Source organism: Felis catus, chromosome A2 (assembly GCF_018350175.1).
Source record: "Felis catus isolate Fca126 chromosome A2, F.catus_Fca126_mat1.0, whole genome shotgun sequence".
Lineage (NCBI taxonomy): Eukaryota > Metazoa > Chordata > Mammalia > Carnivora > Felidae > Felis > Felis catus.
In genome coordinates, this window is record NC_058369.1 from 166,306,159 (window position 1) to 166,329,816 (window position 23,658).

Here is a 23,658-nt window from a genome sequence, read left to right on the forward strand (position 1 = left end):
ACCCAGGCAGCTGCCATCCGGTGTGTTTAAGGAATATTTGGTGAAGCAGCTCTGTGAGGAATCTTGTGTTGAATGAAGAATATTCTCATCAACGTTTCCCAACAGCATTCTCTCTTATGGGCCCCAGTGGAGAAGTTTCTCTCTTCCCAGTGCAGTCTCCTGATGCTTCTCATACTCATTTAGAAACTGAATCTTATAACAAAACGTATTTCTCATTTTCAAATAGCTAAAAAGCTTTTGGCCAAATTTGTGGCCTGCCACTTGTGAATGTATGGGACTTCATAATACCTACTGTATGTACTGAAAAAAATTTTTTTACATTTATTTATTTTTGAGAGACAGAGAGAGACAGAGCACAAGTGGGGGAGAGGCAGAGAGAGAAGGAGACAGAGAATCCGAAGCAGGCTCCAGGCTCTGAGCTGGCAGCACAGAGCCCGACGTAGGGCTCAAACCCACAAACTGTGAGATTACAACCTGAGCCGAAGTTGGATGCTTAACTGACTGAGCCACCCAGGCGCCCCCCTACTGTATGTACTTTAAAAATGCTTAATGCCATCTTATTTTCCTTGCTGTCATGTTGGTTTTCTTAGTTTATTTTATCTTTGTATATCATGTCTCTGCAAAGTGCTTTACATCATAACTTCTGGGTAGGGCCTTTTGATATTTTTGCAATTACTGTGAATGAATATATGGTTATGTGTGTAGGCACAGGGAAAGAGTTAAATGCTCCCTCTTTTTTTTCTAGTGAGATGGAGTGTTGTTGTTGTTGTTGTTGTTGTTGTTTTTTATAATAACTTGTTTCCAATGTTTCCCTTCATGGGGAGCAAATCTAATAGGGTCCACTGGAAAGACTGCAGCTTTTCTGTGATTCTGAGGAAATAGTTTAAACATTCGAGTTCCAATGCCTCAACCGTCTCTAGGAACAGCAGTAAATACTATCTTGCCTTTTCTCTTTAAAGGAAAACTACCTGGGGCGCCTGGGTGGCGCAGTCGGTTAAGCGTCCGACTTCAGCCAGGTCACGATCTCGCGGTCCGTGAGTTCGAGCCCCGCATCGGGCTCTGGGCTGATGGCTCGGGGCCTGGAGCCTGTTTCCGATTCTGTGTCTCTCTCTCTCTCTGCCCCTCCCCAATTAGTGCAAGTGCTCTCTCTCTCTAAATAAACATTAAAGGGGCGCCTGGGTGGCGCAGTCGGTTAAGCGTCCGACTTCAGCCAGGTCATGATCTCGCGGTCCGTGGGTTCAAGCCCCGCGTCAGGCTCTGGGCTGATGGCTCAGAGCCTGGAGCCTGTTTCCGATTCTGTGTCTCCCTCTCTCTCTGCCCCTTCCCCGTTCATGCTCTGTCTCTCTCTGTCCCAAAAATAAATAAACGTTGAAAAAAAATTTTTAAAGGAAAACTACCCTTTAAGGGAAGCACTGGGTGTTGTGTAGGAAGAATGCAATAGTATACTGAAATCTTCAGTAGTTGAAAAGCCAGTGTGATACCATCTTAGACGCTTAACCTGGAATACACTTACAAAATGTAAGTCCCTGCGGAAAGCTGAGAACCCACTGAAGGTACGCAGACCACCCCTAGAGGATCGTGGGCAGGGGGTGGCTACAGGAATGTCTCAAGGGAAGTTCATTGGTAAACTTGATCCATGAGGGAAGCCCATTTCAGAAAGCAGGGCCAGTACCGAGGACAGCACCAAGCCCCGCGCCCCGGTGGAGAGAGGCAGCAGCACCATGGACAGCACCAGCGTGCTGGGGAGAGAGGCGGGGAGAGGCGACCTTATCAGCTGATGCCTTACGTAGGCTGGATTCCCACTTTGATAAGGGAGGTCTGGACGCGCGCGCCAGTGTTCCTTCTCCAAAAGCCGCAGCCCCAGATGGGGTGGGGCTAGGGGACGGGTGGTGGCGGGGTGGGGGGGAGAGCGGGGGGGGGGGAAAGGGATAGCAGAAGGCAGGTCCCCGAAAGCAGGTCCCTGCTTGGCTTCCCTGGCACGGAGTTGAGGCTGCAGCCCGCTGCCTGGAGAGAGGGGCGGGTACGGAGGCAAGGCTGCGAGAGTACTGCTCTGACGCACCAGCATCCTCTCCGGCAGGAGAGGCACCCACACGCTCCAGGGTCGCCCAGCTTCCCCGCCCCCCCCCCCCCCACCTCCCCGAACTGGGAGATGCTCGGCTCTGGGCGACCAGACTGCTGTCTCCGCCGAGGTGAAAAGCCTGGGCATGTGACAGCTTAGGCGGGCCCCGGCTGTGAGACGCAGCCCAGCGCCCTCCTCTCCGCCGCGCCGTCTCCCACGGATGCTCGCCGGCAGAAGGTTGGGGCCAGTATCATAGGCAATCCCCAGAAACCCTAGCCCCAGCCAGAGGTTGCAAACATCCGAAGTGGCTCTGGACGCAGTGGCCACCGTCTGTCTTCCTGAACTCCCCTCCTGCACACACCCTGGGCCGGCCTCCTGACCCAGAGATGGATTCGCCTGTGAACCTAACCTACTTTTCCCTCTCCACCCCCGCCCCTTTGGAGACCAACCGCAGCGGCCTTGGCGCGGAAGACTCGCGCCCCAGCCCCCTCCTCTCCGTCTTCGGTGTGCTTATCCTGACCTTTCTGGGCTTTCTGGTGGCCGCCACGTTCTCCTGGAACCTGCTGGTGCTGGCGACCATTCTCCGTGTGCGCACCTTCCACCGGGTTCCGCACAACTTAGTGGCGTCCATGGCCATCTCGGATGTGCTGGTGGCCGCTCTGGTCATGCCCCTGAGCCTGGTGCATGAGCTGTCTGGGCGCCGCTGGCAGCTGGGCCGGCGACTGTGCCAGCTGTGGATCGCGTGCGACGTGCTCTGCTGCACGGCCAGCATCTGGAACGTGACGGCCATCGCGCTGGACCGCTACTGGTCCATCACCCGCCACCTGCAATACACACTGCGCACCCGCAAGCGCGTCTCCAACGTTATGATAGTGCTCACCTGGGCGCTCTCCGCCGTGATCTCCCTGGCCCCGCTGCTCTTTGGCTGGGGGGAGACCTACTCCGAGGACAACGAGGAGTGCCAGGTGAGCCGCGAGCCGTCCTACACCGTGTTCTCCACCGTGGGCGCCTTCTACCTGCCCCTCTGCGTCGTGCTCTTCGTGTACTGGAAGATCTACAAGGCGGCCAGGTTCCGCGTGGGCTCCAGGACCAACAGTGTCTCACCCATATCGGAGGCTGTGGAGGTGGGTGTTTTAGTGACCCTTGAAAATACTTCACTCGCGTCCCTACGGGCTTTAGCTCCAGCACGCTGACTTGAAAGTTTGTAGGAAGTGAGCTTTTCAGTTTCCTTTCTTGGGGAGGGGTAGGGGCAAAGGGGAAGGGGTAGACTGGGGTAGCTGAAGAAACCCTCGGAGGCTGATTTTGCTCCAACGTGCTCAGTATGACAGAGCCAATAATGGTCTTTACCATCTCTGATGGATTCCCCCCCCCCATATGGGAAATGAGGGGTTTGGACTACATTCTTCCACAGGGTCCCATCTGGCTCTAAAATTCTGTGACTCTATCACACCTTGTAGGAGGGCTGAAGAAGCAGGTGTCTGGAGCTATACTAGATAAACTTGCAGCTTCCTGCATTTCGACTGAGCTGCTCAATGAGGAAGGAAGGGACAGATGGTGAGGTGCCTTGGCAGAAAGATTGCCAAACAGCAGGCCAAGCAGATTCATGTTTCGACCCAATCTATTTTTTTTTCTTTGCAAATTAAAGCAGCTAGCTTTGCAGAATACAATGTCTCCTGGATTACTCTCTGTAGTTCTGCAGCGTCCTCTTCCCCTGGTGTGAGATTACAGATCTTTGTCTGTCTCCAAGCCTGCATTTGTTATGTCCCATCGTTGTCTGTGGTGCTGCTCTCTGGGTGTAGCCCCAGCCCTGTCAGGCTTCTGTGTATAGCTGAGGATCACCTGTTTGCCTTCCCAGACAGGCTACGGGATGGGGGGGGGGGGAGAGGGATTAAAAATCTAAGGCAGACAATTCCCCAGCTCTTTGCAAGTGGCATTTTCTGTAGGACAATCGTTACAACCACAGTGAGGGCTCTCTTCCAGTTCTCTCTCCGCCACACTTTTCTGTTTCCTGTTAACTCTTAGTAATCCAACCCTGATTTCAATTCAGGAAATATATGACAACTGAACCCATGGGGTGTGGGGATTGCGTCCCCCCTGACCAACTCATTGCCAAGGTGATCCCTTGAGCCTAATTCACTTTTTTAAGTGAGATCAGAAATCGACACAGCCCCATTTTCTGTTAGGGGCTCTAGGACAACCACATAAATTCAGTTAAGCATATCAAGCACATACTATGGGGATGGTGGTAGGAGTGAAACAATGAAAGACGTCATCTTTGCCCATGAAGAGTTCCCTCTAGTGAGGGAGGTAAACACCTACTGTGGATGCTGTAATGTGGTTCTGTTTTCCTGATCAGAGGCTAACTCCAACAATAACCAGTCAATCAAGCTTAGAGGGACCAGAGGTGTAGGTAATGGAGAAAAAAGTGCATCATTCTGGAAGAAAGAAGGAAAAGGGGGTCAGAGGCTACCTATCCTTTTATCTGGAACAATGGTCTCAACCAGGGGTGATTTGCCCCCTCCATTTGGGATGTCTGGAGACATTTCTGATTATCAAAGTTTGGGAGAGAGTGTTAATGGCATCTAGCGTTAGAGGCAAGGGGTGGGGCTAAACATTGTACAGTGGACGGGACAGCCCCCACAAAAAATAATTCAGGTCAAAACGACAGTAATGCCAAATTTGGGAAACCTTGACCTATTAGATTTCTAACCTGAATGAGGAGTGCTGATGGCTAAGAGTGCTCACAGCAGCAGACTGTCGGGAACTTCCATGTGTATGAGAATCACCCCAAGCCCAGGTCAGGAGCAAGAGGACTGACCACCTTCAAGGGTCCTCCTTACACGGACTCTCTTCCGCCGGGATGCTTATCCAGGTAAATGGTTTACAATCGGTACCAGATACAGCTTTAAAAGGAAAGCAGTCACTGTTTTTCTTGTGAGGCTTACTGCAAGGCGATGCAGGCTTTTACCGCTCTGCTCTGGAGACAACAGAAACAAAGCATCATGATATCTTTTATACACTAGTCTGCACTGTTTCATTTTCTCTCCTTTCTCTGCCAGATAACTTTAAAAAAAAATGGTTTGTCTTGGCTTTGCAAGATCTCCAAATCCAGGGTTCCACATACAATATGGGGCTGCCTCTGTCCTCATGTTACTGTGAAGGGTTAATTACAAAGCAGGTCTCCTGATTTCTCCATGGTAGCAGGTGCCAAAATTTCTAAATACAGTTCTACCACCAACTAGCTGTGTTACCCAGGGAAACACAATACTTCCTCCTTCTTTATCTGCTGAGTTTTCTCCAAGGATATTACTGAGAACCTAACCTATGTCAGACACTAAGATGGTAACTGTCAACACAAGAGATGGGCTTTGCCCTCAAAAAAAGGATGATGAAAACACTACCAAAGATCTGGCATAAAAAGATAATGCTGAATTTATTATTTACTAGTGTATGGCTGAACCATGCTGGCCAGGCACAATCTCTCTGAGCAGAGAAGAATGTTGATCTTAAATAGCATTTTTAGAAAGCTTGGAGTTCAGACATTGGGAGGCTTTGAGAGATATAGGTAGGTTGATATCATCTGTACGAGTCTTAAATTTGTTGGTTGGTTGTCATCCCAGTAGGGGTTTACTGGAATGAATCCAACCCAGGTTGACCTGGGACTGACACTGCTAGGTTGGCTTGTAAAATAAGTCCATTGAGTTGAATTGCCCCTGATCAATAGACCATGTTTGGGCTGGCTCTAGGCTATAGAACACACAGTCTTGTCCTAAGTTTGTGGGAACATTTAGTTCTCAGGCTCCCACTCTTGGTCCTTATTCAGCCAAAGCTTTGAGAGAAACCCTCAAGGACTAACCAGATATTGACCACTGTTGGTGATTCTCCCGGAAGATGAAGTTTCATCTGTGGAGATCTGATGCTCAAATTGCACATCAGTCAATGTAATTTCCAATCATTTCTCAGGACAGGGCAGTGCAGAAGCATTTAAGCTCTGGCTACCAAGCATTGAGCAACTCTGAGGCAAACAAGTAGAAGTATTATAAGAAGGGCCTGGAAGATCTCCCAAGTCATGACCCAGGATTTTCTAGTCCTAATCAAAGCCAGTCCCAAAGATTCCCTGTGTCTACCTAAGACCACTAGTTTACCTTTTCTTTTAGTTTAAAAATAGTTGTATCTTACCTGTAGTGTTAATCCAGGTACAATGTGAAGTCTTACTTAGTGTTAGTGGGTAGACTCCTCCTTGGCTGGCCAAAAGCAAATCTGGAGTGATTTTATTAGTCAAGATTTTTTGGGTTAAGATACTTAAACTGCTTTGTTGTGCCCCCAGAGCGTAGACTGTACAATTTACTATGTCAGCCAATGTAGACATTATTGTGCCAACCATTTTTTTTTAATGAAAATTTCAAGTTGTCTGACTCCTATGGATGAGGTCAGTATTCTCAGGAATCTTTTCCCTGAAAGAGTTGTAACCATTTGGACTCTTTGTAAGGAGATATAATCCATTGAGGGCATTGGAGAGTTAGTCCTTGAAATGGCCTAACCGATGGCCCTACTGAACAATCAATCTTGTTTCTTGATTGACATGAAAAAGCGTGAGTTTAGTATGGGATAAAGAACCCTGGAGGTGTACAAGAGATGTGATCAACTTCAGTGAAGCTATAGGTATATTGTCAGACAGTCTTCATGTACTCATCTGCTTGGTCAAGGTTCTTGATTAGCAGCCAACGCCTACCCCTCTACTTCTGGGCATTGTCTGCAGCTAATGTTGAGGTCATCCTCCCTGAATCCTAACACTGCAGTTTAGGATAATTTCAGAGAGCATTAAGTCACCAACCAAGTAATTCACATTTGTTGTTCATTTTTAAAGAACGCCTGAAGAAGGTACTTCTATAGCATGTTGAAGAAGTGAATTATCTGGAAAGCATACCAGTTGTTAGTTCCTATACCTCCTCTTCTATTATTTTAGCAATTTTATATGCCCTAGAAGCAGCCACCGTTAAGTCATTGAACAGTTTGGCTTCTGATATGAAATTACGTTTTATGAGAAAGACTGAACTACTTATTACATATCAAATTGATTATTACACATTATTTTTATTTTCAGTATAACACCCACCAACAAAGAATAGTAAGTTGTAATTTCAAACAAGAGCGAAAAAAATTCTGCTTGGGGCAAGGACACTTCTTCAGTTACAGAAACACAATCATGAGACTTACCTTCATTGGCTAAGGATTATACAGTTGCCGGATTGTTAGTGTTAAACCAATGGGTGGTAATAGGAGAAAGAGAAGGTGACAATGAATCATGATTAATCAACGAGTAGAAAAATGTGGGTGGTTTTGATTAGCAGTAGGGATTGTCTATGTATAATAACAAGATTTAAAGGCTTAATATAAGGTCTTAAAATGTGGTGACTAATTTTAGTCATGTAATTTCTCCGAAGCAAAGGGAAAAACCTTTATTACTGAACTGAGGGTTGGCCTTCAAGAGACAACAGTTCTCTGATAGGCACCATGTTGCTGAATTCATCTACCTAGAGCATGGCCCAGCATTATCATATTTGTACAAAAGGCAGATTAATGATAAGCTAGGAAGAATCAATCTGGACTTTATGCATTCTATTCCAATTAATCTTTCTCTCTGTGGTGTCCTTTGTCCATAGGATTCTAGACCTATTGCCATTTGTTTGATAATGTCTGGAATTACACACAGTGTAAGTATTTTCATGTGTAGATCAGCTATAATCTGATAACATACAAGGGCTGCAGTACATTTCATCTGGAAGCAGATCTTACTTCTTAAATTTGTAGGTGTGTTATAGAAACTAAAGAACTATTCTTCTAATAGTGATCCTAAAATACCAGCTTTGAGTTGGCACACAAAATTATGAAAGATTTTCATTGCTTGAATTTTTCTAATGAAGTTCACTTTCCCTCAAGCCTTTAGAAATTTACTCTCTAGCCACAAATTTGTCTTTCATGATCTTCTTTCACCATCTGGTATAACTAATTACTTTTTTAAAGAAAATTTTCTCTAGTTTTCTTCATTTGCTTTTAACTTATTTCAAGTCAATTTGCTGTTTCCTTTTCAGACAATGGTAAAATTTTAGGCTGAAGGATCTGTTGTTCTATAATTATGGGGATAATGGCAGTTATAGTGATGCCTGTATAAACAAGAAAGCGGTATTGTTGTACATCTATAATGATAGACAACTCCCCTTGGAAATTTAGAAGGACAGGGATTTGTTGGGTGATAATGTCTCCCTCAGAGGGACTTCACTGGACAGATTTTAGATAGTTGTCCTCTTTACTTGTAGCCAGTATGGAACACTGATTTTTTCAAGGATTTTTCTGTTGGCAATACTCACAAGGGTCCTTGTCTAGACTCCCAAACCTTTGAAAACAGAGGTCCTTTGGGATGTTTCATCTAGAGAAACATATCTTGTATTGCTTTCTAGCTAATTTATTTTTCTAAGGATATCTGGAAACGTCTAGTCCCTTAATGGATATTTCCTAAATTGGTAATTTCACATTTCCATTATTTTTTATTATTCAATTCCCTAATTCAAGTTTGAGCCCACTTATAGAAAGATAGGGCAAGACTCTAAACTTCAGATGCTGGGTTTATACCAGAATACTGCTTGAACATTTCCGGAAGTCTATTTTCTATCTTTATTTAGTTTACAATGTGGAACATCTAGTCAATCTTTCCTTAAAAGAAGGGCTTCTGATTTTTACATTTTATAGTTTTATATATTTTTATATTTAAAATGTTCATAGCTGGATTATATAGCTCTTCTCTTTTCTATCCTTCTACTTTTAAGGATCTGTTTTTCCCCATCTGAGGGGACTTCAATTCACTTCACTCACTGGTACAGACTTGTAGTTCAAGACAATAAGAATTTTGTTCAATACTCTCACCAAATTCTGAATTCCATAACCATTTTTATTTTTATTTTCTCTCTGAAGTTTAGGAAAATTCTAAATTATAACCCTTAACGTAACTTGAGGCCAGGGTTTTAATGGAAATTCTATAGATTTGACTCCTTATCTGGCAAATTTACTATACGGCTTTGTTTTTTCTGAGAAAACCCTGAAGAGAGGACAGTTCATTTAGGAAGTCAGGTGCAGCTAGGTAGAAATATACAAGACCTAGATGTGCAAGGCAGGTGGGTGTGGGGATGTTACAAAACCTTCGAGACTATTTTAGAGTTAAGATTTTGTTTAAGGCTCTAGCATACCAATTAAAGAAGGAAGCTCTTAACTGTTTGGTCTTTTTCCCCCGGATTTTTCTAGGGCTCTTATCTGGGTGAATTTACTGATTTTGACTTGTCAGAAGTTCCTTATCAAGAAAGTTTTTTTAAAAAGGCATTTGTTGAGAAAAGCACAGGAGTTCAGATTATAGTGCAAGTTAAAATAGGAAGTCAAAGTTCCTAAAGGAGAAGGTTGAGTCCTTGGCTTAGACCAACCATGACACACAAGAAAGACTCTATGGTTGGCCAACAGTCAGTGCCTGTGAATAGTGCCCAAGGATCCCTGACCAGATGCTAGCAAGGGGCCATACAAGCACCAACCCAACACTCATTGAGCTGGAATACCAACTAAACAAAGTGACATTCCTTCACAAATTGAGAGGACAGGGAATATCCTCAAATTTTGCAAAGGACCGAAAGCGAAGTTTGATCAATTGCTTTTCCACAAATTGGTGTTAAGTCTATCAGTCCTCAGAACATTAGCCCTCAGGTCTGGCTTGGAATGGATTAGAAGCTTATCAAGCCAATGCCATACAGAACAATCTTTTTTTATATTTTTATATTCAACTGAGAGAAAGGCTCTCTAGGAAAAGCAAACGAAACTACCCTATGAAACCAGACTTTGCACATATAGACAAATAATAGCAAAAGCAAAGCAAGTAGCAGTAGAATAAGTACGTCGATGGCATAAACATATTTGCCAAATGGTACACCTCTAGGATGAGAGATATAATTGGCTTGCACAAAGATCTAAGTCAATTACCAAATAGTATACATCTCAATCAAAGGTCTAGTTACCTGATACAAAGACCTAAGTCTAAAGACCTTAACCAAAGACACTTTTGGTTACAAGTCCTAGGATAACAAAATTCAGAGAGCAAAAAGAGCCCATTGAGCTGGTTGGAGCTGTTGAGACCACCACAGCTGGCTACAGATTCTGAGTGCCCTTGGAGTCTGGGCTCCAGTGAACGCACCTGTGGTCCAAGCGTCCTGTGGAGGGTCTTCAAAATGATCTCGGTGGACTCTGTTGAACTGTCCAAGGATGATACGACCACCACACAGTACCTGAAACAGAAATAAATGCCAAACTGCTTACTACAGTGAGACGAAACTATACTTGTCAAGCACCGTATCCAGAATGGAACAGAATGCTGACCACCTGTGGGGACTGGGGACAGTGTAGAGTTCAGGGCAGTGAACTGACATCCCCCTAAGACGAGGTTCCTCGGTGAGACTGCTGTCAATTGATTGGTGCTCAGAGGAGCATTTATTGGGGGTGAGTCCTATCCTAATTGGCTGACGTTCGAGGCCAGACATGGATTGTGTGGTTTGCAAATGAGTATTCACAGAGGGGGATTGTCCCTGGTCAGTGGAAGATATGTAAACAGCAAGACTCCTTGTTGCCATAGCCACAGAACAATCAGTCTTCCTAAGTTTGTTGGGAAGTTCAAGCGATGTTTTCACCCTCCCCTGTGTGGAGCCCTCCCTTAACGTGTAAGACCATTTCTAGTTTGAGCATCCTGGTTCATCGGTCCATCTTCCATTCTGACAGTGGGCTGGTCTAACCTGCAAACCACCCAAAACCACTTCCAAGGTAACAGTCTTCATCCATGAACTGCAGTACCTACCACTGATGGTAATCTATCAATTATGTGTGATATTAATAGGAAGGCGAAGCTGAGTGGTTAGAGGAAATGAAAGAAACCTACTAGGTTTATGATTAACCCATAAATCGTTATTTAGTACATAACGATTTCAGAAAAATGAGAAGTCTGACACATAAGTACACGTCCCCCAAAGAATGCATTTATTTGGAGAGATGAGGCTAATTGTTCACCTAGAAAAATTTTGTATGTGTATCCTAAATTGTGAGATGTGTGCTTCAAACGATACAGCATTACAAAGATGATTAAGAAAAGTCTAATTTGGCTTGGATGTCCACTTTATTTTTTATCCTCCTACTTCTTTTTCTGTGAATTGCATGTTGAGCAATTGATAGAGTAATTAATAGAGTTCTATTCTCAAGACTCAATTAGGCGCTTTATTGTAATCATTGATGAGCAGAAAGCAAAGAGCTAAGGAGTCCCTGAGTCAGAAAGCCACAGGGCGAGCAACAAAAAGCCATGAGACACTAGAAACCTGAAACTTCCCAGATGACAAAGATCCTCCTTCCAGCGGAGCCTCTGCTGTCCCAGAAGAACCATTTTAAATCCGTGGCCCTCTTTCTTCTGTCAGGTGAGTTGGTGTTGAAGGATGCATGAAGAAGGGCCCAGTTAAACAGTCAACATTTCATATCGAGGTCCTAGAAAATGTGCTTTTCTGAGTCACGTGGGGTTCTAGGACTAACCTATAAATAATTCCTGACTCACAGGAAACCAGAAAAAGATAGTATTCAGAGAAAATATTTAATCTGAATCTAAAGCAGAACCATAAGGGATTCCCATGGGACATAAAAGAATGGATAAAACAGGAATCTTGAGTCTTTGTTGGAAGGGGCTATGGACGTGGGCTCCCCACTGCTCTACTAACAACTCTGTGAGGAAGGAACATGCATGTAACCCCTGCGAGGGTTTAGCTGAGCCCCCCTATTGACACAGGGAAAGTCCTCCTGAAGACAAACTTAGGAATAAACTCCCTGGGATATCTTTAAGAATGCCCTTCATTCAACATTAGAACCATTACACAGCGGACGATTCTTGCAGATCCAGCAAATGTCCGTTTTATCTGGGAACAGCTCATCACCTGTAGGAACTCAGGTAAACTGGAAGAACATCAGTTTTTATAGGATGACTGCCAAATGCCCATACAAGCAGGCCTGCATGTACGGCACTTTACGTTCCTGTACAGGGACCGTGACTAAAGTGATGAACTTCCATAAAAGTGTCCTATAAAACGTCAGCTCCCTTTCCCAAGACTGATTTCCATAGAAATACTCAAATCCTACACTTAAATGTAGGTCATATGCCTGGAAACCTTGCAACTTTTTCCCATTATGCAACAGGAAACTCCTACAAACATAATGTGCCAATACGGGGATATATCTCATCCTTACAGAAGGCTGGTCTTCCATTGGTAGTTTCGTTGTGGGGCTCATCGTGTCTTGCAACTGGAATTTGAGTACATAAAGGACTACGCGGGGGCTTCTGGAGTCAGTCTGAAAAGGCTAATGACCACAGGGAAGGCAGACAGGGAGTCAAGATGGGAGGGGGTGGCTGTTTCCCAAAAGAGTGCCATATCTCCAAAGCCAGAATATCTGGCTGTGTGTTGCTGTATTTATTTCTACTGTTAGACCAGAGCCTTTGACAAAGTCTAGTTTAAGTGTTCTACTTTTATATCTGTTGTGCTATAGAGAATTAAGGGGTGGTCACAGGGGAGTCACAACCTTGAGTGGCCAGTGCTACCCCTGAAAAAGTGCTGAGAGGGAGGAGAATTTTTAGGGGTTTTAAAGTCAGGACCAGAATGTTGCTTCAAGTTGCCACCCTTGGAAAAGGGGTAAAAATCGCTTCCCTGATGCCGTTTTGGGTTTGAGTTTTATTAAGAAATTGGTAGGTTTTCCCATTTGTGCAGAAAAATAAAGCTAAATATTGTGTTGCATTTCCATAAATGAATTCCCTGCAATGCACCACCGGATGTGCACTAATAATATATGAAAGGTCACTGGCGCATCTCGGGGTGAGGCTGGGGTCTAGAAAGAAGTTTTCACTTCTCACGCTATGTCCGTTTTTCCAGGTTGTGGTGTTGTGGACGATTTGTTCCAATATTTATGATTTTCTTTTTGATTGCACAATACTTGGTGTTTCACTATTCTTCAAGCAAATAACAAGAAGGCTATCATGCAAATTTAAGAATTCATATAGCAGCTAATCTTACCTTAACCATAGTGTCCTTATTTATACCCCCGTTATGCTCCATGAACAGATAAATCGATTCCTTTGGACTCCCAATCTGTAGATGTAGCCATGAACTGGTCAAGGGGGTTAGGTTAACAAGAATGACCCTCTGACCTGGTCCTTCGCCTAAAAGTTTGTGTGCTATTGAGAGAGAGCTGTGTGAGCATCCTTTTCAAATGCACTGGGATCACAGAATGCTGAATCCGCTGGGTTGGGCTGGGAAGAATGATATCGAACGTCCACATAGTCTCACCCGCTAGGGAATGAAAGTCTGCTTTCCATGAAGCCCCGAGGGAGGTAAGTGTCCTGGTGAGCGAACTGTCCCAAACGGTCCTGGGAAACTGACACCAGGAGAAAAGTTCTAGAAAATTCCTTGAGGGAGGATTCACGTGAGCACAGAAAGTTACGAAGATTTCAGAAAGTTGTGAGGATTTTAGAAAGTCAGACTTTAATTGTCCCAGGGTTTGACAAGGATTCGGAGCACTTTTGATTACTCATGTGCCTTTGTCACCGAATTACATGCACTGACTATGTGACTGGCTTACTTTTTCAGTTGTTTGTTGTTGAACACGCAGCAGTGGGAAATTCATCTTCATCATATTTATTATGGGTGTTCCCATTTTCCTTCCACTTCTAAGACGTAAGCAAATGCCAGCTCTGTCACCACTTTTCCATGGCTGAGGGTGGGCTCCCCAGGCAGCCAGTCTCCCGCACGCAATGATCAAGGGCTTTCTCTTCAAGTGGATGTGCAGGACCCAGCGTCTGGAAGGCACAAGAAGGTGGCTCTTCATGAAGCTTCTGCTTATCTCTTCCAGGCGAAGACCTCTGCTCAGCAGCCTCAGATGGTGTTCACAGTCCGCCACACCACCGTCACCTTCCAGACAGAAGGGGACACGTGGAGGGAGCAGAAAGAGCAGAAGGCCGCCCTGATGGTGGGCATCCTCATTGGGGTGTTTGCGCTCTGCTGGATCCCTTTCTTCACCACGGAGCTCATCAGCCCCCTGTGTTCCTGCGACATCCCCACCATCTGGAAGAGCATCTTCCTTTGGCTTGGCTACTCCAACTCCTTCTTTAACCCCCTGATCTATACAGCTTTCAACAAAAACTACAACAGCGCCTTCAAGAACTTCTTTTCTAAGCAACACTGAGCATGAGGCCTGGGGATAGGAAGCAGTTGTCCTGTAACTCAAATTTCCAATTCTACCTACTTCCCCATAAATACCCAGCACTACACGGAAGAGGCAAGTCCTCGGAGTTCTCCGGGGTCGTCTTCAGAACTAGCCCTCCCTTCCATGCTCCAAGGCAGGAATGTGGGTCTTCCCAGACAGTTTTGGTGACCTTATTAATCTAACTTACCTGTTCTTGCTCCCCCTGCACCTACCAGCCACGGACTTTGCCCACAAAGTGCCCTTTCCTCCCCCAAATCCACTCCAGCATGGTCATCGTCCTTGCCCCAGAGAAGTCAGACATAGCAGATGAGAGGGAGGAAATAAAGCAACATGGACAGATAGAGAATGGGTGGAAGATGATGAATTAGAAGTCATACTGCGATATCCGAGGGGTAGGAAACCATAATTCCAAGTTTTGTGGAATAGTCCTTATTTCGAACATTCCATTCTGTGGTCCTGGTAAATATACCCTAGTACTTATTGTGTATGTCCCAGTGTTTGGCCATAAAATATTGTCTCTGAACCTATTAAAGCACATGGCCACAGCTGTAAGACCAGTGAATACTGGCTTTAAGGCTTTGTTTGTGGCAACCACATGTGTGTGTGTGTGTGCATGTGCACACACACACACACACACACACAGAACTCTGGAGGAGGTGAATGTTCCAAAGGCCAGTTTATTCTAAAATCCAACCCATCAAGTTGGGACAGGAGCTAAAAGTCAAACCAAATATCTCCCACCATTCTGAGGCAACTGTGCACAAACCATAGAAAAATAGACTAGTTTTGTAGACTCTGTCAAACTTGCTTATTTTCTATGGAGTTTCTTTGTATAGAATTTATTCAAATGTTGCAGGACAAAGACCTTTATCCTTGGATCATGAGGTTAGAGGAAAACAGGTGTCATGAAGCTGGAGGCTTCTTTTAGTCTCATAACCAAGGACTGTGAAGGTATATTTACCGAACACGTACACTTTAAAGGGACAATTGGTTAATTTGCTATTTTTTACTGATGTGTGAATGCCCATTTTGAGGCCAACACTACTAGTAACTAATGAGAAAAGCAGAAATATGGTAAAATGTGGCCTCGGTCCTCTGCAGGTTGACACCTCTATATAAGTGAGTCAAGGCATTTAAGTGATGGTGTGGTGTTTATATGATCATATAAAACCTAGACCATTCTACAAAACTTTAAAAAGATCTTGGGCAATAAAAGTGCCTGTGGTCCACTATGTCCCTGGTTCTTTCAATGCATGAATTCAAAAACTATATCTCATAATAATCTTTGATTATTATCATAAATATATATGTATTCTTTTGTATATAATAAATTATATCAAGAATAGGAAATCTGTGTGAATTTGCAGTCTTGGCTGGAAGTTTAGTCTTGCGTTTACTGCCAAGATTCTTTACTCAAAGAACGTGAGCAGACGAGGAAATGTTACACAGCTTCTGTGGGTCATGGCTGATGATGCTAAGTGCAGACCTCTTATCTATGCATTGAAGCAAGTTCATGGAAGAATTTGCTTGGAAACATTCTTAGGTTTCTCTGCCTTCTGTTTTTATAACTTGGAGTGCCAAACCTACAAATATTTTCATTTCTTTTTAGTTTTTTTTTTTTTTGAGAGAGAGAGAGAGAGAGACAGAGGGAGAGGAAGGAGCAGAGAGAGAGAGAGAGAGAGAGAGAATCCCAGGCAGTTCCATGCTGTCAGCACAGAGCCTGGTGTGGGGCTCAAACCCATGAACTGTGAGCTCTTGACCTGAACTGAAACCAAGACTCAGATGCTTAAGTGACCGAGCCACCCAGGCACCCAACCCACAGATATTTTACAATACGGATTGTTCACTTCAGTTACCTTCCCCACTATTACTTGGAACCAGAGAGACCACCAAATGCTATTAGATTCTAGTGTCATAATAAAGGACGAGCTTCTAAAATTTCATCAATACCTCGTAGCAGAGAAGACTACGCTCAGACAAGGGGAGCCCAGAGATGGGACATCACAACCAAGGGAAGGGGAGCCTGGGTGGCTCAGTCAGTTGAGCGTCCGACTTCGGCTCAGGTCATGATCTCACAGTTCATGAGTTCGAGCCCCGCGTCGGGCTCTGCACTGACCGCTCACAGCCTGGAACCTGCTTCGGATTCCGTGTCTCCCTCTCTCTCTCTCTCTGCCCCTCCCCCACTCGTGCTCAGTCTCTCTCTCTCTCTCTCTCTCTCGCTCAAATAAACATTAAATAAATAAATAAAAGAACCACGGGTAAACTTTTCAGTCAATCTATCTGAAAGAGCCCGCGAATGTCATTGCAATCCATTATTACAATGTTTGTCTTCTGTTTTAAAAAAACAAGGGTTCCTTTCCTTGAAACTTTTAGGAAGATCTGCTACATTTGTCTGGTGGCCTCAAAAACTCCTTGGCTCCCCCAGGATTCCGTATCCCTCGTTGGAGAAACACGTCATTATTTTCATTTCAGTCTCCTACTGAGGCTATTCATATTGCTGTCAGATGAACAGGTCCGGTGGCTGTTGTCATTCGATATGTACGTAACGCCTCCCGGACGGCACGTTATATGTCGTGCGACACGCTCTGCATGCGCCAGAGGGAGAGACACTGTCCCCACCGTGGAAGAAGTGGCACCTCATGACTTATTCTGCTTCTGTTTCAGTTCCAAAAGTTGTCCATGACTAGGTTGGAGATGCCGGAAAATGCAAATGGTGATTGAGCCAGGGTGTCTAGGGTGCATTTCGTCACCTGTGACCCCGCCACGGCCCGCGGTCAGCGGTCCAGGGCTGGCTGGCCGTGCTTGTCCGCGCTTCTGTCTGTCAGCGGGGCTGGTGTGCTCGCCTTCCCGAGCAGCCCCTGAGTGATGCGGGGAGCCCTCTCTGCCGAGGGTGCCACGGTCCTGGAGGACCACGTCCATCGTGGGTAGCCCGTGTCTGGCTGCCACGGGGTCACCCAGCCGCACAACAGCTCTCTGTTTTGTCTCCCCCTTTGCATTCAGAGCAGCTCACACTTACTCGTACCTTGTGCCCAGAGATGTCGTCTCTGGCCATCCTGGTGTTTCTGTTAACAGAAACGATGAGGGTCCTGGCTCCTGACCCAGCTGGGCAAACTCTGAGGGTGGTGGCATTTGATGGGACAGTGTCTCCAGGCTCTGCCCTCCAACTTCTCTCCAGTCGGGTCTGCTGGAGCTGAACTTGGGGGTGTCGTGGGCTGGGCCGTGTGCCCCCAGAGTTCATAGGTGAAGCCCTAACCCCCCGGCCCTCAGGATGTGGCTGTACATGGAGGTGATTAAGGTGAAGTGAGGTCAGGAGGGTGGCCCTGGTCCAGTGTGACTGGTGTCCCTATAAGGAGGGGAGGTCAGGACACACACACAGGGGGACGACCCCATGAGGACACGGGGAGGAGATGGCATCCACGCGCCAGAACAGAGGCCTCAGGAGGGACCAACCTACCCACACCGTGATCTCCGACTCCCAGCCTCCAAAACTGTGAGAAAATGAATGTATTTGTTTAAACTGCCCAGCCCGTGGTCCTTTGCTAAGGCAGCCCAAACACACTAACACAGGATAGGATTAGGGTTAGGGTTATCGAACCAAACCTCCTGTTTGGCATCGGACAGCCTGCCTGTCTCCTCTGCCCTGACCAGGCACCTTAAGGGGGACAGAGGTCCGGGCCCAGATTGGAGAAGGTGGGCTGGAGAGAGTGGGTACAGAGGCCACCTCTCACCTTCCTGCTCCTCAAGGCAGATGGGGTCCCCTGGGCACTGAGCCGTTCCCCACCGGGTCACAGGGATCACGATGGACCACAGTCGGCGTTCACAACTACGCCCGTTGTGACTCTAGCATCAGCAAGAAACCACGCCACTAATAAATACATTCTTCATTACTTACACTGATGTCTCCAAATACAGTGTGTTAGAATCTTTGAGACAATGTAAGTTTTGTCTCATGGACTTAAATCTCCCCCACCCCCCCACATTTTAGGATCAATCTAATGTAATCTAATGTTAATCAATCTAATCAATCTAATGTTAAGGTCAAAGAGGGGAAGGATCTCGGGAAAGACCACGTGAGGTTTCGCAAGTGTGGCTGGAGACCAGGACCTGGCGGTGAGCTCAGAGCCACATTTGAGAACAAAACTGCCCGGCTCTTCTGTCCATTTAATTGTGGTTTTAAATGAGACCAGTGGGTGAGTGGGGCAATGGTTCTTAGCGTCCCCCAAAATATGGTCGAGGGGCGCCTGGGTGACTCAGTCGGTTAAGCATCCAACTTCGGCTCAGGTCATGATCTCACAGTTCGTGAGTTCAAGCCCCGAGTCGGGCTCTGTGCTGACAGCTCGGAGCCTGGAGCCTGCTTCGGATTCTGTGTCTCCCCCCACCCCTGCCCCCTCCCCCTCCCCTGCTCGTGCTCTGTCTCTCTGTCTCTCTCAAAAATAAACATTAAAAAAAAATTTTTTTAATATGGTAGAGAGCAAAGTTTGGAGATGACCCTGTGTGTGTGTGTGTGTGTGTGTGTGTGTGTGTGTGCATGTCTGCGTGTGTGTCCACGTGCACACGTGCTCATGCGATTTACAGAGAATGTACAAGGCTGTAAAATGTAACAGCCAGCCAGGGGGCCCTAGGCTCTGGGAGCTTAAAACCAGCCAGCAGCAGGACACACAGTAGGTCTACGTACAGCAGAGTACCTGCCACCCTGGTTGCTGACTCTGGCTCTCTCTTCGTCTGGAGGTGTGGCTTCTCCTCTGCTCGGCTGTTTATCTCTTCGCCCACCAGTGCCACACTCTTTACCCGTCGAGGCCCAGATTTTGTTACGCCCTCCAGTAGGTATTATGTTATTGTTCACATAGCCCTCTGCTGTCACGGTTTTCCCAGTTTTGTTAAATACTATCTTCCCATCGGACTCTACGTCAGCATGCCTAGTTCCAGGCAAAACGTGGGTGGCATTTTTTATTAATGTTGCATTAGGTAAATGGCTCCATGCCTAACCTGGAAGGCCTTAGGGAAGACAGTTGTCTAGGATGCTGAGTCATCCTATCCGAGAGCGAGGGATGTCCTTATTCATGTGTAACACATTCCTTCCTTCCTGCTCCTTAACCAGCCCGCCTTGCCTCAGCGCGCCGCGAGATCAGGGCCCTGGAACCATCGGTGAGGCCATTCGCGTCTTGTAGCCTCAGGACAGAGTTCTGGCCACAGACACACCGAACTGTGGTGAGCCCACCCTGCGGTTTGAAACAAAGGCCTCAAGACATAATCATGCGACGAGAGTCCACCAGACAGCGTTTCCGGTTTCCTCCATTGGATGGAAAGCCGTGGGATGCCCAATTACGTTACTACAGATCACGTGCACTGCTCGATTTCCTCTTGCCGCTGTAACAAATACTACAGACTTGGTGGTTTAAAACCACAGGAACTGATCATCTCATAGTTCTGGAGGTCGGAAGTCCAACATGGCCTCACCGGATTCAAATCACGGCCTCCGCAGGGCTGTTTTCTTTCTGGATGTGCGAGGCAGGCGAGCATCCGTGCCCTGGACTCATTAGCTTTCAGAGACACTTTTCCTTGGCTCATTGCCTTGCCTCCGGCTGCCAAACCAGCGACATCACAGCCCTCCTGCCTTCTTCCATCGTCACACGTCCCTCGGGCTCACTGCTGCCTCCCTCCTCCGCTTGTAAGGATCCCTTGATTACATTGGGCCCAAAGAGATAATCCAGCAAACCTGCCCAGGACGGGCAGCTGACTCCTGAGGCCACTTCCAAGAAGTACTTTAAAGTTCCAAAGCCACACGGTCAATCGTCCAAGCCGCTGGAATGTGGGATCTAATGTGTGGCTTCATGGGCAGATAGGCCGGACTGAACTCACTTAGAAATCAGCAGGGTAGGGGCGCCTGGGGGGCTCAGTCGGTGAAGCGTCCGACTTCGGCTCAGGTCACGATCTCACGGTTTGTGAGTTCGAGCCCCGCATTGGGCTCTGTGTGCTGACAGCGTGGAGCCTGCTTGGGGTTCTCTTTCTCTCCTGTCTCTCTCCCCCTCCCCCATTTGCACTCTCTCTCAAAATAAACTTAAAAAAAAAAATCAGCAGGCTAATTCCTGATGAGGCAACACTAGCTGTGCTATTTCCCAACAATTGTGGGTGAGGGCTCCGTGCCCAAATCACCCAAAATGTGGCACCGTGCCAGTGGTTATGCAAATCAACCATCCCTCCGCCTTGATGGCGCCCTGGATGCCTGGCCTGCGGTTTTCCATCAGGGAGCAAGGAGCCTTCACTCGTCGTAGCCCCCAACGTGCAGAACACCAGTGGCCCAGGCGAGTGGCTTGCAAATTGAGTTGGCAATAGGACCCTTTCACCAAGGGCGCTCACTCCCCAGAAGACTCTTACTGGAGGACACTGGAGACTGCCGGGGCCAGTGGCCCTCCCGGTCCTCCCCTTCCCGGGTAGCAAGACACTGGGAGGCATCCTGGTTCTGTTCTTGCCTCACGGACACAGGGTTGGTTCTCTGCTCCCTGCGGCCAAAATCCCAATGGGGACTTTTCGGAGATGATGACGGGCTGAGAGTCGCGTGTCTCCTCTGTTCATATCCACAGTGAAGCAGCTTCCTGACATCAGTGCCTTGGGAAGGGAGCCGCTCATCCGAACTGGTATTTCTCCCTGGTGTAAACCGACCACTTTAGAAAATGATGAATGTATTTCATTCACCACCTCCCATCCTAGCTCTGCCTCTGTGCTCTAATTGACGTGTTCAATTCGCAATGAAATCGTTATTTCCCTCTTTGGCCCTAGGAAGGCTTTGAGGCAGCCTATGAGAGAATCAGACAATCAGGTTATTGTAATAAAAGCTGTGGGCGCTTCGGAAGCCTTGTCGGAACGTCTAGGAGGAATGATCGCTTTTCTAAAAGGAGAAAGGGCGCCTACCGTCACAGCTGCCTTTCTCTACAAACCCCGGGAAGCCCATCCCCACGCCGCAGAGTACGAAGGGGATAAAGCTGGAGGGCATAAGGGCAGACCCCGAAAGCAGGCCAGTCCCTCTGACCGCACCTCCGTGGGGACCGTGGCCTTGCCGTGGCTGGTCCGGCAGAAGTGCCACTCTCAGACTGTGGCCGACACGGGTGGGATAGACTCCACGAGATTCACACTGGCTTTAAGGGACCACAATTGTGTGTTTCTCCCGACTGTGGGACGCCCGTCTTCTATCCTGGCTCAGGTAGCACGAGCCAACCTCCTGGAGCTTCTCCTGTTTCTCAGGTGCCAGACTAACAGTCACTATGAGAATGATCTGGGGTCACCGACATACTTTTTTAAAGAATACGTTCATGTGCCTTATGCCCATGCCTTGCCAGACACACAGACTTCTCCCCAGTCACCAAAGGTATCCGTCTGCCGGGATTGGAGGCTAAGATGGTCAGGAGAAGGATAGATTGATCCCCTCAGCTTTGAATAGCAGTTTTGAAAAGACAATGAGAAGGAAGGATTTTCTACATTCCTCGAACTCCTCTCTTTGAGTATTATAATTGGAAACAGAACCCATAGTGTGTGTGTGTGTGTGTGTGTGTGTGCGCGCGCGCCCTCGCATAAGGAGGGAGAGAGAGAGAGATTTTAAGGAATTGGTTCTTGTGAAGTCTGCGATCTGTAGAGTAGGGCCTACGGGCTGGGAATTCAGGGAGGAGTGAATGTTGCAGCCAGAGCCAAAGGACATCTGCTGGCAGAACTCCTCCTTCCGTGGGGGAGGTCAGTCTTTGGTGAAGGCCGTCAACGTACCGGACGAGACCCACCCGCATCGTGGAGGTCGGTCTGCTTTGCTCCAAGTCTACCGATTCACATGGTCATTGAAATTTTAAGATGCCTTCACACCTAGAGTAACGTTTGACTAAATATCTGGGCACCACAGCCCAGCTGACCCATGAAAGTCACCGTTACAGAGGCGAACTCTCCTGTGTCTGGCCGCTAAGCGGTGAGACTTGGTGCCCTATGGCAGAGAAGGTGCACCTACCTGCTTTCTTTTCCACGATGGCCTCAACGATACAGTCAGTGCCTGCAGCACAGTAAGCTCTCAAATATCTTTTGAGTGAAAATAGAAAGGCTTAAACCCTGCTTTTCTGCCTGGAGAATTGAGAAAAATGGACCCAGGGGCGGAGCGATGAGGTCAGGCACGTGGTCCCTGTCCTCCAGCCTCTGTGGGATGCTCTAGAAATATTCGGCTGACATGGAAAAGACCGAGAGCAGCCGTGTCGTGGCGTCTTTGCTCTGCCGCCCTTCGGACTGGCTCAGAGTGACAGAGGATGACCTAGATGGCCGTCCAGGGGACATCCTGCAGTGTTGTGTTTTGAAGTGACACACAGGTGCTGATGATGAACAGGGGCCGCAGGTGGGCACCGGACCCCGAGACATAAATGACTCAGGGCCAGGCCTTGGCACACGGTCTGGAGAGGAGAGAGGGGGCCAGTCCCAGTTTGGGCGGTGGTCCAGGACGAAAGTCAGACTGGCTGTTCTACTGCAGACAGATGTGGATCCAGGGGATGCCTCCTGGGTCAGGAGCCCGGCTGGCACTGGGAATGTCTTCTCCAGGAGAAGGGGAGGCAGTGGGGACTCATCTAACGAGCCCTCATCTTTGAAATGACTACGTGATGTATCCGTGGTAGAGACAGACATTCCTCCCCATTTCTCTTTCTTAAACAAGATGTCCAGGGGCCCAGTCGGTTAAACATCTGACTTTGGCTCAGGACACGATCTCAGGGTACACGAGTTCGAGCCCCGCGTCCAGCTCTGCGCTGACAGCTCAGAGCCTGGAGCCTGCTTCGGATTCTGTGTCTCCTTCTCTCTCTGCCCCTCCCCCACTCATGCTCTGACTCTGTGTCTTGCTCTCAAAAATAAATTTTAAAAAACATTAAAAAATTAAATAAAAAAAGGTTAAACAAGGTGTCCAAATAATGGTATTAACCCAGGTCCCCTGTCTTGCTGCCTATAAATCTCAGTTTCCTTGGTCACTTTTGAGTGAACAAAACTTAGAACAAAAGTGAGTTTTGACCGACTGTCCTCTACAAAAATCAGGTGTTGGCAAACTTCTCCTGTAAAAATTCAGATAGTGAATTTTTAGGCTTTGCAGATCACACAGCTTCTGTCACCACTATTAATTGGGCCATGATGGCATGGCCACAGCCGTAGAGGTTACAAAAATCAGCACACGGGGCTTTGTTCCAATAAAACTTTATTTATGGACACTGAAATTTGGATTTCACATAATTTTCACAGGTAGTGTGAATGTATTGCATGGTGAAGTATTATCCTTTTGAATT

At 47.0% G+C, this 23,658-nt stretch overlaps 1 protein-coding gene across 1 annotated transcript; it reads left to right on the plus strand.

The window, feature by feature from the left end:
* Positions 1-1,924: 1,924 nt before the first annotated feature.
* On the plus strand, positions 1,925-15,721 carry HTR5A (5-hydroxytryptamine receptor 5A). The gene is made up of 2 exons (XM_003983252.6): positions 1,925-3,183; positions 14,018-15,721. Exons 1-2 carry the CDS (start codon positions 2,446-2,448, stop codon positions 14,348-14,350), a joined length of 1,071 nt encoding a protein of 356 aa, XP_003983301.1. The 5' UTR covers positions 1,925-2,445; the 3' UTR covers positions 14,351-15,721.
* Positions 15,722-23,658: the final 7,937 nt, after the last annotated feature.